The 18296-nt window shown below is 43.3% G+C and overlaps 1 protein-coding gene across 1 annotated transcript in view; it reads left to right on the top strand.

Moving 5' to 3' along the window:
• LOC126470607 (Hermansky-Pudlak syndrome 3 protein-like) overlaps window positions 1-18296 on the top strand; it is a 172789-nt gene that overhangs the window by 9618 nt on the left and 144875 nt on the right. The window contains exon 2 of the mRNA XM_050098560.1: window positions 796-1017. Within this exon, the coding sequence (XP_049954517.1) occupies window positions 807-1017 (211 nt within the window). The 5' untranslated portion in view covers window positions 796-806. The remainder of the gene's footprint in view (window positions 1-795; window positions 1018-18296) is intronic.

Here is an 18296-nt window from a genome sequence, read left to right as displayed (position 1 = left end):
CCCCCTGCCCTGGCAGACATACTGAGTGCACACTGGCTTCTTTCCGCCCCTGAATACTATCTTCCTAAGGGCCGCTATAATGTGCGTAACATTGGAACACCACCTGTTCACTCACAGGACAAATAGGCAAGGCCAGATGACCAGCCTCCACATTGGCCCCCCTCCTTGAGCGACAGGAGTGCAGTACGACTCACCATGCACCCTGCTGTGAGGGCGGATCCACCATGTTGAGTACACTACATACCTCAGCAGCACAGCTCATAGGCTTTTTCTCAACACCAATGCATTTCAGTAATAGAGCTTAAAACTATATTTTAATTGTGCTTAGAAGTTTTAACAACATTTTGTAACAGAGACAAAATTAAGTAAAATAAATTACCATTTTGTCAACAGAAGCTGGAAAACAAGATTCCTAGAGTTGTAATTAGAGAATAACATGTAACTGCCGTATTAAATTTGTCTCCCCATGGCTGTAAATACATATTTAGTCAAAGATGTGTTAACCTGAATCACAATTAAAATACTGCAGACTGAGAAGTCACACACTGTGCTCGTGCTGTAAAACCTGGAATTTGCACTGCACATTTGCCGATATTGTGTGTTTAGACTCAATAGTCCTTCAGTGTTGCACCATTTATTCCATTTTCATGTTACAAAAAATAGTGAGAACAATAATTTACTGTATATGTGTAATATTCCAGATTGTCAGTAAAACAGAGGGGTCTTTCGTATAGACATGTGTTCTAATAACCTTCTTTTAATTCTCTTCATTTCCTTGATGTCTTTTTTTTCCAGATTTTTGAAGAATGGTGCGAGTAATATCAGTTCATCATTTTGCAAATCAGGACATCCATAAATGTGAGGAACCATTGGCAGTAACTACTGCTCCACCTGATCGTTTGCTGTTGGCTCAGGCCCAGCATGCTGTTGAAGTTCGTGGCTTAGCTGAGGGTGGAGATGTTCTGTTCACTTTTCCTACTGTAGATGAAGTACGTCAGATGGTGTATTGCTGTAATGGTAAGAAAAGAGACTTTCATGTTTAAATCAATTTTCTTCAGTGGAATTACTCTGTGATGTTTGTAAATAAGTATGGAAAAGCTGCAGCTGAATACTAACAAATCTAAGAAAATTATATTTGTTCCTTCAGCTATTTATCTACTTGTTCACTGTATTTAATAAATCCCATTTTGAAGAAGAAACTTCAGCCATGTGAAACTATTCGTGCTATTTTTTAACAAAGATAAGCACTTGTTAGAAACTGGATTAATAGTTAACTGTTGTTAAACTACTAAACACTATTGTGTGTACTCAGGTTAAATTAACTGTAATGTATTAAGATCATGAAGAATACTGATACTTCTGTAGTTGTATTAAGTGGTTCCTTTTTCTCCTTGATAACTCCTTCTGCACCACAGAGAAATTATTGAACATAAATTAGCAGTTAATTACAGACCTGTGGCATCTTTTGTTCAGTTGACAGGTTCCCTTTATCTAACCAACTACCTCCTACTGTTAACTTAACACCTATGTGATTAGGCCGGCCTGAGTGGTTAAGCAGTTCTAGGCACTACAGTCTGGAACCGCGCGACCGCTATGGTTGCAGGTTTGAATCCAGCCTCGGGCATGGATGTGTGTGATGTCCTTAGGTTAGTTAGGTTTAAGTAGTTCTAAGTTCTAGGAGACTGATGACCTCAGAAGTTAAGTCCCATAGTGCTCAGAACCATTTGAACCATTGAACCTATGTGATTACATTGACATTTTTGCCATGGAATAGTAGTTATCTACATTTTTAGCAATCAAGTTCTGCTTACAATGGACATTTTTAGTTACCACGCAGTTAATGGGAATCTTCAAGCCTTTAATCTGTATAATCAGGTAATTTGTAGCCACAGTGCCTAATCGTGCATCATTTTCACTTTCTTTTGACTGTTTACAGATTCCCTATCATTACTTTGTGTCTTATGGGAACTTGTTGAAGACCTTTGCACCAGAATACAAAACCGCAATGTTAACATTAGACAAAGTTTCAAAGCATGCACAAAAATTGTTTTTGCATCATTTATGGGGATGGTGTAAATTGCAGTTCAACATTGACTGATTTTTACTGTCAGCAGCACAGACTACTAGCTGAAATATTGTATTAGAGCTTAACAACCTGCTGATTTTGAGTGTGAGCTCTCATGCTTGCTCACACTCTTGCTTGTGAATGGAGCAGTTGCAGTGTAGTGGGGAATGGGGGGAATGTATGTGCACCATGTGGTTTGATAAAACAGGACAAATGCCACGTGTGAAATAGGGGAATGTATTTTGACAGTGGTGCCATCAAATAGCACCAGGGCGAGTTGGCATTGCATAACAATGACAATGTCTTCACATTTCAATTGTATTCTGAGTAATCTTATAATTTTACACAAAAAGATTCATTTGCAAAATTTGTGGTGAACTGTAGGGTGCTGTCTACCATCAGGAAGCTTAATTTACAAAGACAGTTTATATCTCAACATGTCAAAGAATATGGAAAATGTGAAGGACACGAGCATCTGCAAGGTTTTAAAAGAAGAGGAAGCAGAAGAGTAAAAAATGAATCAATTGTGTTGTTCGAATGAGCTGCAAAATTACACTACTTTTAGCAGAGACCTTGTGCCTTTTGAGGAATAAAATAATACTCAGCAGTTGCAGCTGAACATTTAGGTCCCTTTCTGGTAAAATAATTTTTCATGCTGCCATTATCAAACATGACAATCATGTGTCTCATTCAGACAATGACGTACAATGTTCAGTGGCAGGGTTTGTTGCATGTTCTTTGGTGCTGAATGAAAGTTAAATATTGGAGCCTCACAGCTGGATCTAACATTCATAGCAGTATTGATGAAATTGTCGAAAATATAAGTTTGTCATAGAATTTATGTAGTGGCAGTCATGTTGGAAAATAAATCAGGATTCGTAGTGCAACTGAATGGAAAAATGAAGAAGCTTCCAGTACCCAATTTGCACTGATCTGCAAATTAAGGTAATTGTTGTGTAATATGACAGAGAATATAAAGATAGTCTGGATTTCTTCAAGCATTTCTCTCAAGACCAATTTCCTCATTTACCCAAGTCTCCACATGGTTCCCCAACCTATTCCCTATGATGATGGAGGGAGGTACAGTACTTGCTGCTTGCAGGGCTGCACTCAACCACTGCTTTTGGAGTACATTTGCTGTGAAGCACAGTATTATATGTTTAGTGCAATGAGAGGAAAAATTGCAACACCTTTAAAGAGTCTATGCAAGATGTCCAACAATCTACTCTAAACGGAACTCATACCATTCACTTTTATTGAGTATGTACTTTATTTACTTTGGTTGCATTGCCATAGAAGATAATTCCTTAAGAAAATAGGATATTATCATATCAAAAATAAGTTAGCACCATGTTGTTAAAATTAATAAATCATTGTTTTAAAGTCATCACAGTGATGACTCCTTTAAGTAAAAAATGTCCTGAACTGAGCCTCAGTTATTTTTGCTCTTTGTGTAATTGCTAGTCTTTGAAACAAATGAATGAACCTCCTGACACATGTAGCTTATTTCCACTCAATAATATGTTATGGAATAATTTTCTGATGTAACTCATCACTTGGAAAGAAAGTACTGATCACACAAAAGCGAGCTGGATGAATGATATGTGATGTTCACTCACAGTTGTCATGTTGATACCTCTTCAAGGAGTTAGGCATTTTAATTGCTCCAGAGAAATACGTATATTCACCAATGAAATTTGTCATAAACATTCCATCACAATTTGAGAAGAATAGCAAGACGATCTCGGTTTGTGGAAGGCCGGCATATAGCAGATTCCATGTCAGTGTGGGAAGACTTATATTGGACAGACAGTGTGCACCATCAGAGATCATTGCTGAGAACATCAGAGGCACACTCGACTTAGGTACCCCAACAAGTCAGTGGTCGCAGAGCACTGTTTGTCTGAAAATCACGAAATGGACTACCAACATACCAGGGTCTTGGTATAGACATCTAAATACTGGAACAGAATTGTTAGAGAGGCTATCGAAATTTGTACCAGGGACAGACTCATCAACCGAGATTGTGGCTATAACCTCAGCAAGGCTTGGGAACCAGCACTGAGTCTAATTAAAAAGATGCTCAGCAAAGAAAACGAACGGGTGACCAGGGAAGAAGAGGCAATTACACCGACGCCACCACAGATGCCGATGCCAGCGTCTCAGTGAGCGCCGATGTGCAGCCACGGGTGTGGACTGCGGAGAGAACGCCTCACAGGGGGAGGGGATTTAAGGCAGCCGCCCACCCTCAGGAGCTCAGTTCATCAGCTCATCTGACGATGGTGACATGTCTGAGCACTGAAATATTGTGCCCATTGGACACTGTGGTTCGTTAGTACACCCATGGAGTGTTCGAGTAATCTTGATTTGTTTATCCATGTGTGTATTCCAGTTTGTTAGTCAAGTGGACTGAAAAGAGTTTTATCCATAATATTTCAATCAGTTTGTGTCAACTTATGTCACTCTGTGATACCAGCAAGTTAGTCTTGCTGATGAGTCTGTATCTTCTTTCAGTGTATTTGTTGACAGAACAGTCCATTTATGTACTGCTGGTACTTGGTGTCCAACGGGCACACTATTTCAGTGAACAACCCTGTTTCCATCATCAGGGGCACTGAAGAACTCTTGGTTGCTCACTGAAATATGTCTGTTGGACACCAACAACTAGTTCTGCAGGTTTTATTTGTTCAAAATTGAGACCCCAAAACATAAACTGTTCTCTGTGAAACAGTTGTGGGTCTGTTCAGTTACATTTTTAGTTTAGTTTTATTAGTGTAAAACACTTGTTTGTCATAAGCTTTCTATTGTGGTGGAACTAGGATTCAGTCCGTATTTGAGAGATACCATTAATGTCACAATATTTTAGTTCCCGAAGTAGAATTTTATGGTCCCCTCAATCAGAGATGTAGTATCACTGCCAGTGCACATCTGCATGGAGGCAGATGAGTTGGCATAGTGGAATAATGCAGGAACCTGCCACAGAAAGCGCGTGTGACACAAGGTTTGAGCAGACCCACTGCCGGAGGAATTTACCTGCAAGTGGCAGGAGGCCAGGTGGACCAGTGCTTACTCAGAGTTTGACCAACACAGACATCACCTAGCATATTGTGTCATATGTAGTGCCAAGTACTTAGCCACTAGCCGTTCATGCTAGCCATGTGCTGAGTTCTTCCCGTGCTCATCTCTACATGTGTTCAGACTCTCTGCTTCCTGTAGATTAACTCGCACCATGAGTACGTTTCCCTCTCATGGGGTTCTGTTCTCCAGTTATTACTGAACCACCATTAGCTCGTGAAATATCTGTGCCAGCCATGTAGTGAAGCAGCTCGTGCAGGTACTTAACTGTCATTGACAGCGATTATTAAACGTGTAATACCCCTATATTTTCTTTTCCCTTTTCCTAGTGTTCACTTGGGATACCATGGACCCAGCATTTCTGTAGTGTTGGAAGGAACAATTGCACAGCAGCAGCAGCAACAACAAGAGCAGATGCAGGTGCTGATAACCCAAAATGCGGACTTGCTTTACGCCCTTACCTCACTTTTGGGGAAGTTGTGTACCAGCTGTTCAGTTTTCTGTGCCGTCCCTTATGCAGTTTCCTGGTTTCGGTGAGCTGATGGAAAGGTGGGAGCATTACTTGCATCAGTTTTTGCTGCACTGCTAGGTAAGACATATCATTGATCGAGTTGATATGGCTGCCTTGTTGTTGTTGTCGTCCAGCAGCACAGGTTTATATGGAGTTGTCCAAAATTTGAAGCCCTCCACTGAGCCCGAGAAAGTTCCCTTTGATGAGCTTTTTTTGTTGCTTATGCAGTATTATGGGCATCAAATCCATATGGTGGCAGTGCAGTTGCAGTTTAATCAGCACCACAAGTGCCCTGGGCAATTGTATGTGGCCTGGATTGCCAATTTGCAGGGCCTCTCACACAAGTGTCTTTTGAGTGTCCCAAATGTGGTACCTCTTATGCAGACCCACTAATTCAGGGTGTGATTGTCACGTTAGCTCCTGATCATGATGTTCAGACTGCGGTGTTAGCCTTGTCCGACCCTTCTTTTGCCAGTATTGCCCAAATTGTGGAATCGCATGAGCTTACAGCAGTCCTTTCTTAGAATTGATGGGGGTTTCAATAGGGTGTGGATGGTAAACAGCTCCCGGTGCCTCTCAGCACACCCCAGGTGACCTCGTCTCCTGCCAAGCCAGCGTATGTTGCTGCCATTGGCGAAGCCAGTGGAGTGGCATGCTGCATGCAGCTTTGTAATTCCCACGAGCAGCATTTTTCAGGTCCTCGCCATCATTATCCTTCCACTCATTGGGTGAGCTAGCATCCTGGCCCCAATGTCATTTGTTGCCTCTTCACCACGACTGTCTGCACTTGGAGGCTGTGTGTGGGGTATACCAGTGGATAGGTAATTTTGCAACTGTTTGTGGCAGTTGACAGGCCGTGAGTCAGTCATCAGATACTCCGCTGTTTTCACTGGACTGTCTTTGAGGCCTTTCATGTGACACATCAGTGTATGTTGTTTTTAGTGAATGGGTGACCAGTAGAATTTCAGGTAGATACAGGAGAGACAGTCAGCCTAATTAACTTAGATACATGCAGACTCTTTAGGTGCAGAGAATTGCAATGTTCGCTCCATCAGGTTATGTCTTATAGCAATTAGTGCATTCATTTAGAGGGAGAGGCTCGGGACCAATTCCCCATCTCCACATGGGGGCTTGATGTGTTTTCTGTTTTTGGCTTCCAGATCATTGATGAAGTGCATTCAGTGTCTCAATCCATTCCTGTTCATGATCTGGACTCGTTACTGCAATCCTACAGCCTACTATTTGACAATACCTTGGGCCAAACAGAAATTTTGAGGCACATGTTTCTCTTAAGCTGTCAGTCAGTACCCAAATTTTGTCATCCCTGAACCATTTCCTTCACCATGCGCAACAAGATAAAAGCTGAGCTGCAGCATTGGCAGGATCAGGGTATCATTTCTCCTATTTCGTCGACTCAGTGAGCCACTGCTTTGGTGGTGATTGTAAAGCCCAGTGGTGCCATGTGCCTTTGTGGTGATTTTAAACAGATGATCAACACGCATTTTGTTGTAGGTTCGTATCCTGTTCTGTGGCAGACAGAGTTTTTGATGAAGTTGTCTGTGGCCCCAGTATTTTTTCCGCATTAACTTGCACGACGTTTATCTGCAGTTCATGTTGGATGCGATTTCTTGGGATTTCCAGGTCCTCAGTACCCCCTTGGGCTTTACTAGTTTAATCACTTGCCTTTTGGGATATCATCTGCACCAGGAATTTACCAATGGAATTTGGAACAGTTGATTAAGGACATTTCCTGTTACCTTGATGACATCTGGGTCACAGGCTCTACTTGGGAGGAGCATTTATGAAACAATCAGTTGGTTTTTCCAATGTCTTCTGGAGAATGGTCTTCATTCTAAGTGGGAGAAGTGCTGTTTTTTCTCCCCAGGTGTGCATTTTTTGGTTCATGTGCTTGGTAAAGATGGTCTTGCCCCCAAATACGACCACATCAAGGCCATTGTCAACACACCAGTGCCCAAGAACCTGAAGGAGCTCCTGTCTTTTTTGGGTAAGATTTGGTATTATGCTCAGTTTGTTCCCCAGGCCATGCATGTCTGCAGCCTCTTAACTGGGTTTGCCAGAAGGGAATGGAGTTTGTCTGGTCTGAGGATTGTTAATGGGCTTTTTAGTCTATCAAGCAGTGTTTGTACTTTGTCCCCTGTCTGGCTTTGTTTATGCTGGGTAAACCTTTAACCCTGGCCTGTGATGCATCCAAGTATGGCACTGGTGCCATTCTGTCCCATCAGAACCTGGATGGCACAAAACAGCCCATCGCTTAAGCACCAGAGATGTTTTCTACTGTGCAGTATAATTATTCATAGGTGGAAAAGGATGCACTAGATGTTATTTTCAGGGTTAAAAGTTTAATGTCTTCCTGTATGGGGTGAATTTCCTCCACATCATTGACCACAAGCCACTGATATCCTTATTTGGCTCTTGTTCCAAGCTGCCAGATAGGACTATCCCCCAGTTGCAGTGGTGGGCCCTCTTCTCAGTAACTATTGATGTGACATTTGTTACTAACCACTGGCAGCATGCCGACAGTGATGTGCTGTCATGGCCACCAGTGGAGCCTGATGTGGAGTTTGATTGGCATGCAAACCCTTGCGACAAACTCTGTCGGACTGTCTGTTGATGGCATATGAAGTTGTGACCTCCGTAGCCATTGGCCCATTTTTCTCACACGTCATTTCAGTGGTCCAGCTGGGTTGGCTGCAGCGCTTCTCTTTGGTGTGGATCAGATGTGAAATACGTTTTTTCTTGTACATTATCAGCTCAGTGCTGTCCAGAAGGTTCTTATGCTTGCCACAGTGGAGCAATGCTGTCACGTGGTCATTCCCCGGCATTTCTTACTCCAATTGCCGCATGCATCACACTGGGGTATGACTCATATGAAGGCAATGTGACGTCACGTCTACTGGCTGGTGATTGATTGTGGTATTGAACATCTGGTGTGTTCTTCCTGGGCATGTGTACAGGACCAGGCTGCACCAGTTCTCTCCCTAGCCAGTCCTGGAGCACCCCTGGGACAGGGGGAACTCTTTGTGTGCAGCATGTGGTTGTTGGAGGTCGATGCGTTGTCCAGTTTCCCGTACAGAGCCAGTCTGTCCTCCACATCACCAACTGCTGTGGTTCATGCACTGTCGGTTATTTTTGCCATTGAGGGATCCCCCAGGACCATGGTATCTGACAACACTCAGCAATTTGTGTCACAAGAGTTTGAGGACTTTTGTGTTCACAGTGGTATCCAGCATCTGACTACCACTCCATTTCACCAGGCTTCTAACTCAGAGATGGAGTCCATTGTGCATAAGTTTAAGACCCAAATGAAGAAGTTCCATATCTGCCACTTCCCATTACGATGCATTGTCAAGCTTTCTGGCCATATACGGGGCAACGCCAGTCGATGGGTGCAGTGCAGCAGAATGTTTGCATGGGTGCTAGCCACAGCTTCTCCTGGACTTGCTGCACAATGAGTCACATCCCACTTACTGCCATAGACTGCCATGTTTTCCTACTGGGGGCTGCCGTCTGGGCCCAGTCCTTTGGGCTGTAGTGGGGGTGGCTACCAGTTGTCATGGTGGACCACAAAGGTCAGCAGTTGTTTGTTGTGGATGTTGGTAGGGAGCAGCTGACCCATCATGCAAATCAGCTAAACCAGCATCCTGTTGGAGCATTACTGCTGTGGTCTGCTGGTGTGATGGGCAGCTGGTTGGGTCACAATGTTATTTTGTGTGAGGGCTTGCACTTGCAGCAGCAGCAGCCCACAGTGAACCCCACACCCGCGCCTCCTGATGTGGAGCTCACGAAATTTGACCTGCCACCCTCCTCCCCCTCCCTCTTGCTGATGGGGGGGGGGGGGGGCTCCACTGCTCGCAGCAGATGGCGAGTTCATTCCATACTCATGGGATTCTGTTCTTCAGCTATTATTGAGCCACCATTGGGCCATGAAGTATCTGCACTCACCATATAGTGAAGTTGCATTGTGACACCTGTGCAGATAATGAAAAAGATTTTGACAAGATCATAAAATATACAAATAGTATAGTTTTTGTTCTTTATCTGCCAGGACTTACTTTTTGTCATCATGCAAGGAATTCTCCACAAAAAGAATACCTTACAAAAGCTGTACAGAGAGCAGTTACACTGCTCCGTGTGGCTGAATGAGGTTTTTTATTGTAAAACACTTTCTTGGACGTAATTGAAGGTGATTTTCATATATCCATTTGGATATACTGATGCCAATGTGGCATATTTGAAACTGTCGGTAAATATGCCTTGAGTCACTGACTGTCAGCATAAGATTGTAGGCCTGATATTCTTATCATCAGTCATGGATTGGATAACTACATGACCAGTAAATACTGCTGTATTCATGTATTTGTGACCACCTGATGTAATTAATTAGTTTGTTAGTTTCCATGTCTTGTAGATCATATATTATATTCACCATAAATGTTACCATGCATAGCCTGTCAGTTGCACAGAGACAAGAGACAATTAGAGAAAGGCTGAGAGAGAGAGAGAGAGAGAGAGAGAGAGAGAGAGAGAGAGAGAGAGAGATAGAACACGAACACACACACACACACACACACACACCTCCTGGCAGATTACAGGTTTGAGAAACAGCTTTAATATTTGTTTGAATACACTTATACTGACTGTCAGACATTTTATTTCAATGGGCATATCATTGAAGACTTCTATAGCTGAATGTTGCACTCTTTTCTGTGTAAAAGTTAAATTCACTAGAAGGCAGTGCTGTTTAATGTTTTCAATTGTTTAAACAGATGTCTGCAATATATACATTTTTTAACTTCATGTACAATTCTAATTACTATCTACAGCTACTTACATTCTCCTCAAGCCACTGTAAGGTGCATGACAGAGGGTACCTTGAATCACTATTACTCATTTATTTTCCTGTTCCACTTGCAAATAGAGTGAGGGAAAAGCTACTGGCTATGTGTCTCTGTGTGAGCCCTAATTTCTCTTATCATCAGGGCCCTTACTCAAAATGTACATTGGCAGCAGTGGGATCGTTCTGCAGTCAACTGCAACTCCCTTTTCTCTAAATTTTATCAATATTATTCTGCAAAAAGAATGCCATCTTCCCTCCGGTGATTCCCATTTGACATCGCTTAGCATCTCTATAATACTATCGAACCTACCAGCAACAAATCCATCAGCCCGTCTTTGAATTGCCTTGATGTCTTCCTTTAAGCTGACCTCTTGGAGAGCCCGAACACTTGAGCAGTACTCAAGAATGGGTCATACTAGTGCTCTGTAAGTTGTCTCCTTTAGAGTTGAACCACAAAATATGCAAAACACTGCTCTGAAAACCTTTAGGATGACAAAGATAAAGTACGATAATATATTAACTACTCAGTGAAAATGAATGAAAGTGCAGTTGCCTGTTGCCAGAAGATTCCGAGTCATACACAGAAAGCTGAAAATCATATGGCTTGAGGTCTGCATGACTGTAGTACCAAACAGGGCTACACTGCAACACAAGGCAGTTGAAGGAATGGGAAAAGACAGTGTGTGTCTATCGGCAAGCAGTTGTGGTGATCTATGATTGCGTCCTTCATTAGAGCACAGCCTGGAAACAATATCTGGATGACTTCACATGGGGGTGGATCATCAGGAAACTGGTAGAAGGGTGAAGTGTGACAAGTGTAGCCCAGTAGTTTGGTATTGCTGACAGCATTGTTTCACATTCATGGGGAGCATAGAAGCATTCCAAACCATAGGCATTGCCGCCAGAAGGAAAGAAGGTAGTCAACCATGGCCACCTATAGAAGCAGATGACTGCTACGATGTGCAACAGGCAATAAGGGACCCATATCAAACAACAGATGCAATTGCAACCATAGTTAACAGAGTTAATAAAATTCTTCTGGGTTTGAGGCCGTATTGTCATCTGTAAAATTCCGACGTTTCGGCCACTGTTGCAAGGCGCCTTCCTCAGGGTGTATTGTTAACTGACTGTGACAACGGCTACAGAAGCCTACGTTTACATTTTTAACAGGACTGCAAGCATGCAATCTTGTGCTCCACAGTGAAATGGCAACTGCATGGGGGTGGTTTCTTTGCCCAGTGAGCATTATGTTGTGTTCCATTGACACCCGCACATTGGCAGCATCTTTTGTGATGGTGCCAAGAGCATAGGAACTGGACGAATGAGGGTGAGCTCACGTGCTCTTCTTGTATGAGAGAGAATTCAGTGTGGACAGTGATTCTAGACATGTCCTCATGCGGCGAGAGGTGGGAACACAGTAATACACCCAGGAACAGTGTCAGACATAACCGTTTTAGTGATCGAGGTGTTATTGTGTGGGGATACATAATGTTGCATGGGCACACTGACCTCCAAATTTTTGAACACGATACACTCACCAGTTGACATTATTGTGACTCTGTACTCCTTCCACATGTGCGTCATTTGAGGGGTGTATTTGACCCTGACCCTATCCAAGGGATGACAGAGTGTGACTGCATCAAACGGCACTGGTGGAGGAGCTCATTGAATGAGTGTACTCACCTCCAAATCCTTGAACGTGGTACACTTACTGGTTGATGTTATTGTGACACTCTACTCCTTCCCTATTTGAAACTTTTCAGCCATGTGTTTGGTGCTGGCTTCATTTTTATGGATGACAGTACACGACCGTATTGAACAGTACAAGAAGAGCAGCTCTTGGAATGAGAGCATATTCAGCAGGTGGACTAACCTGCCCTTTCCCCCAATGGAAACCCCATTGAGAACATGTGGGATGCATAGGGAGACGTATTGTAGCACATCTGGTTGTAGCACTGACCATCCAGCAGTTGTCAACTCCACTGTAGGAGGAAGGGAATGCCCTACCTCAAGAGCCCCACACTAACTTTATTGCCAGCATGGGAGCACATTGCACAGCATGTGTTGCTTTTTGTGGTGACTACACTCCCTATCATAAAACCATGTCCCACCATTTGTAATGTCCAGGGGACCATCATAAATTTGTGCAAAACTAGCTAATACTTTAAGGAAAACATCATTTACCATTTTCACTATGGATTCTTCTGTCTTCAGTAGTCATGATTGTTAGGTTTAAAAACAAAATTGGAACTATATGGGTTCAAAAAAAAGAAATTCAGAATATTCATATGATTATAAAGGACATTTATGTGAGGATTCTGATATTATGGACATGTAATGAGAAAATTGTAAGCACCATTTCAAGGAGCTGCAGCTGGTGAGGCACGTTAGTGCCTTCCATTACCTACTATACAGTGATAGCTCACCAACATGTTGATATTTCTTTTGTGTTTATGCACTAGCCAATAAATTTTGTGTTACATTTACAAAAGGTGAGTTTAATATCACCGCCAGTGTACATGCATATGGATGTAGATGAGCTGGTAGAGGTCTCGCGGCAGAGTAGCATCATAAGATAGAAGGCAGTCACAGAGTGTCGTATGGGCATAACTGTCAACACAGATGTTTTCTTGTTGGCAGTGAAAAACTGGGCCAGTCAATTCTTATGCTCTGGTCAACTAACACGAATGCGGCTGCAGCCGTGTGCCATGGTCTTGGTTCCAAGTGCTAGTTGTTTCAGTCATTCGCACTGATCATGTTTTGTGGTTTTCTCTGTGCCAGTCTCTTTGCAGTGTTCTGACCCTCTGCTGCTCCATAGATTGACCTGAATATTGAGTTTTTCTTCTTCTCCTGGAACCAGCTTTCAGGTCGAGCACACACCATTGGCTAGAATAGTGGTGTTCGTGCTGACAGCATGGCTTTGGGGCATTGTCATGTCTGTACCAACAAAAGTGGTGAATGAGGATGTTTTTCCACATGTGACACTTTTATTTCATTTTTTTTTTTTTTTCATAGTGTTCATTGGTGGCTACCACGGACCCAAAATTTTAGCAATGCCGGCAGGAACAGTTGTGTCTCCAGAAGCAACAGCATCAACTTTAGCAGGAGCAAATGCAGAAGCTACTCAAACAGAATACAGAATTGATCTACTCTCACACCATACTGGTGGCAGGCCAGGGATCTGCACAGAAGCCTCCTCTTCCACCACCCTCATACCATTAGCCAGTTTTGATGAGTGTATGGAAAGGCAGAATTACCTGCACTGACTCTTGCTGCACTGCCAGGTAAGGTATATTGTTGACACTGCTGTGCAAAATTTGAAACCCTCTACTGAGCCCAAGAAACTGATATTTCAGGATTCTGTCAGTTTCTGACACAGTATTTTGGATATCAAATGCATGCGGTGGTGGCACAGTTGCAATTTAAACGGTATCACAAGTGCCCAGGGCAGTCACTCACAGCCTGGATCACTGACTTGCCAAGTCTCCTGTGCAATTAATTGTCTCCAGTGTGCTACCACCATGTATGTGGACTCATTAATTACTGACATGATGGTCCAATGAGCACACAGCCGTGAGGTCCAGACTAGGGCCATGGCCTTGTCCCACCCTTCTTTAACTGAAGTTACCCAGATTGCTGAATCACATGGACTTACAGCAGCAGCAAGGGATTTACTTTCAGACAATCGACAGGTGGTGAAGTTAGATACACATAGTAAGCAGTCCACAGTGCACAAAGGGGCTGGCCAGGCGATCTGGTCTTCCGCTGAGCCTCAGTGTGATGATGCCATTGACGATGACCTTGGTGGGTACTAGTAAGACAAAGAGTTGTGATCCCTGATGATGACATTTTTCATGCTTTTGGTATTGCTCTCCTTCCATATCTCCTTCTGCTCAGTGGGCAAATCGGTTTGGACTTCGCTAGTTTCATTCCTTGCCCTTTTGAATTTTGTCTGCCCCAGGAATTTATGAAATATATTTGGAGCATTTGATCAAGGACATTCCCTGCTGTGTCAACTACTTTAATGACATCTGGTTCACAGACTCCATGCGAAAGGAACATGTATGAAATCTGCAGGAAGTTTTCCAATGCCTTCTGGACAACAGCCTTCATTGGAAATTGGAAAAATGTAGTTTCTTTGTCCCTAAAACTGCATTCTTTGGATCATGTTTGGCAAGGATGACATCTGTTTGGACAAGCACATCAAAGCCATTGTCAGCCTGCTGGTACCCAAGAACCTGAAGGAATTCCAGTCCTTATTGGACAAAATTTCTAATTACCCTAAGGCTATTCCCCAAGGTGGGCACAGAGCGAGGTGGCGCAGTGGTTAGACACTGGACTCGCATTCGGGAGAATGACGGTTCAATCCCGCGTCCGGCCATCCTGATTTAGGTTTTCCGTGATTTCCCTAACTTGCTCCAGGCAAATGCCGGGATGGTTCCTTTCAAAGGGCACGGCCGACTTCCTTCCTCATCCTTCCCTAATCTGATGAGACCGATGACCTCGCTGTCTGGTCTCCTTCCCCCAACAAACCAACCAACCAACCAAGGTGGGCACATTTGCCATTCTCTTAACCAGCTTCACCAAAAGGGCATCAACTTCGTGTGGTCTGTGGACTGTCAATGACATTTTCAGTCCCTCAAGCAGTGTTTGTGGTCCACTTCCTGTGCACCTTATTTTATGCTGGGTAAGTCATTAACTCTGGCCTCTGACGCATCCCAGTATGGTGCTGGTACAGTCCTATCACAACAGAATCCAGATGGCACCAAGTAGCCCAGTGCTTATGCATCGAAGATACTTTATTAGCAGTGCAAAGTAATTTTTCGCAGGGGGGAAAAGGAGGAACTGGGTATCATTTTCTAATAAATTGCACATGTTTTTGTGTGGAGCAATGTTCCTAGTCATCACCAACCACAAGCCACTGATTTCATTATTTGGCCCTCAGTCTAAACTACTGGATAGGACTGCCAACCAATTGCAGGGGTGGACATTCTTTCTCAGTAATTATTATTGTGATATTTGTTACTGGCCCACCATCCAGCATGCTAATGCAGATGCACTATTGCAATCACCAGCAGTACCTGATCCTGAGTTTGATCAACAGGAGGCTTTCATTTTCATTTTGGACGATACCTTGCAACAGATGATGCTGGATTTTTTCTTTCACTGGATGGGAAGTTGGGGCCGCTATAGCTGCTGACCCACTTTTCTGAAAAAAACATCTCCGCAACCTAGATGGGATGGCACAGGTGTGCCCCTGCAAGAGTGGATTTGGTGTAACTTACATTTTTCCTACTACAAAATTGACTTGAGTTTGTCCAGGAGTTCCACATGCTTGTCTTGCGGGATCAAAGCTGTTGAAAAGTCGTCCCTCCATGATTGTGTCCTCCCATACTGCAGCTGTTATGTTGCACTGGATTATGTCTCATATAGAGACTTTGACATGATGATGAGCATACTGGTCGACGATTGATCATGACACTGGACATCTTGTGGAGGCTAGTGTGACCGGTGCAGGGAATCAGGCTGACCAGGGCATCAATTCTCCCCTTCCCCTTGGCCAGTCCCAGAGCACCGTTGCGACTGAGTGCACATTGACTTTACAGGCCTTGTTTTGGGAAACATGTGGTTTTTGGTGGTGGATGCATTGTCCAATTTCCCATATATAGCCAGTCTGCCCTCTGTGATGTCAACAGCAACTATTCGTGAGTTATTATTTGTTTTCACTATCAAGGGATCCCCATGGACTCTCGTATCTGATGATGATTGGCAATTTGTGCCATGAAAATTTTAAGGTTTTTTGCATTCACAGAAGCATCCGGCATCTCAATATCACCCAATTTCACATGGCCTCTAAGTCAGAGGTGGAGTGATTCATGCAAACATTCAAGACACAAACAAAGAAGTCCATGTCTACCTCATCCCATGATGATGTACTTTCTAGCTTTCTAGCCATGTACTGTACGACTACAGTCGGAGGGTGCAGTTGAGTGGAACATTTACAATGGCACCAGCCACGGTGCCTCTTAGATTTGTTACATGCTGATTTGCAGGCCCTGGAATTTCACGTCCCACTGCATTTTCCATATGGGGCTGCTGTTTGGGCATGGTCTTTCAGCCAGCAGCAGCGGTGACTGCCGAGTGTAGTGGTGGACCAGAAAGATAAGCTTTTGTTTGTGGTGGATATCAGTCAGCTAACCAATCATTCAGATCAGCTGCATCCATGACCCATTGGACTTTTAATGCTGCCATCCCCACGCTAGCTGAGCGATGGGATCAGTCACATCATTTGCCCAGTAGGAGACTACCAATTGCCACAGCATGCACATCTTCTGCCAACACCCTCTCTGCACTACTTTCACTCCAGAATAGGGAGCTAGCAGCAATCATTCCCATGATTCTTGACGGTGAGGCTATGGACTTCGGACCTGAGCCCTCCTTTCTTTAGTCACCCGTAGATGAATTGTCACTCCTGCTGATGTCGTCAGACTAGCCATTATGCCAACCTCCACAGTCTTCTGCCGTTTTGGTGCCCTAGCAGAAACCAAGCCATTTTTGGCCATATGTGGCCTTTTCAGGAGGAGGGGGGGGGGGGTGGGAGGGGGGATTTAGTATCCCCACCATCATACATACATATGAATGCAGATGAGGTGGAGTAGGTCTTGTGGCAAACAACGCAGAAAGCTATCATGGACAGTGCACACAAAGTACCATATGGGCCAAACAGCTGACCCAGGTATTTACTTGCCGGCAGTGATAGGCCAGGCCAGTCAGATCTCATGCTCAGGTTGACTAATACAGAACTGGCTTTTGCTTCTTGCTGTGCTCTTTGTTCCACATGCTAGTTGTTTCGTTCATTCACACTGATCACATTTTGTGCTTTTCTCTGTGGCAGTCTGTATGTGATGTTCAGGCTGTCTGCTCTCTGGTAGACTGACCCGCATACCAAGGTCCCCTCCCCCCTCCCCCCCTCCTCCACCCCCTCTGGGGTCCAGCTACCTGCTTCCAGATCGAGCACCCGCCATCAGTTGGGGCAGTGACACTTATGCCAACAGGGTAAGTCCACAGCATTATCATAACTGTGCAGAATGGTGACTCATTTCATGACTACAGAAAACTTTGGTCTATCTGTTCTGCTATCTTTTTCTTCAGGCATTGAAAAAATACAAGACATATTAAATAAGTAATGCAACACATCTATTTTCTGAAAGCAGGTTGGTTTTATTCAGGATTCCAATATACCACATTATTCTCCACTCATTGCTTGCATATGGCATCATATTTTGGGGTAATTCATCACTGAGGAATAAAGTATTTATTGCACAAAAGCGTGTAATGAGAATAATAGCTGGAGTCCACCCAAGATCATCCTGCAGACATTTATTTAAGGATCTAGGGATATTCACAGTAGCTTCTCAGTATATATACTCTCTTATGAAATTTGTTATTAACAACCAAACCCAATTCAAAAGTAATAGCAGTGTGCATAACTACAGTACTAGGAGAAAGGATGATCTTCACTATTCAAGATTAAATCTAACTTTGGCACAGAAAGGGGTGAATTATACTGCCACTAAAGTCTTTGGTCACTTACCAAATAGTATCAAAAGTCTGACAGATAACCAAAAAGTAATTAAGAAGAAATTAAAAGAATTTCTGAATGACAACTCCTTCTACTCCATAGAGGAATTTTTAGATATAAATCAAGAAAAAAAGAAAAAACAAAAAAATTATAAAAAATTTAAAAAAACAAAAACAATAAAAAAGTTGTTATATTAACTTAATTA

Source organism: Schistocerca serialis, chromosome 3, assembly GCF_023864345.2.
Source record: "Schistocerca serialis cubense isolate TAMUIC-IGC-003099 chromosome 3, iqSchSeri2.2, whole genome shotgun sequence".
In the NCBI taxonomy this organism is placed as follows: domain Eukaryota; kingdom Metazoa; phylum Arthropoda; class Insecta; order Orthoptera; family Acrididae; genus Schistocerca; species Schistocerca serialis.
Note: the sequence above shows the minus strand (reverse complement) of the source record. Positions and strands in the feature narration are given on the sequence as shown.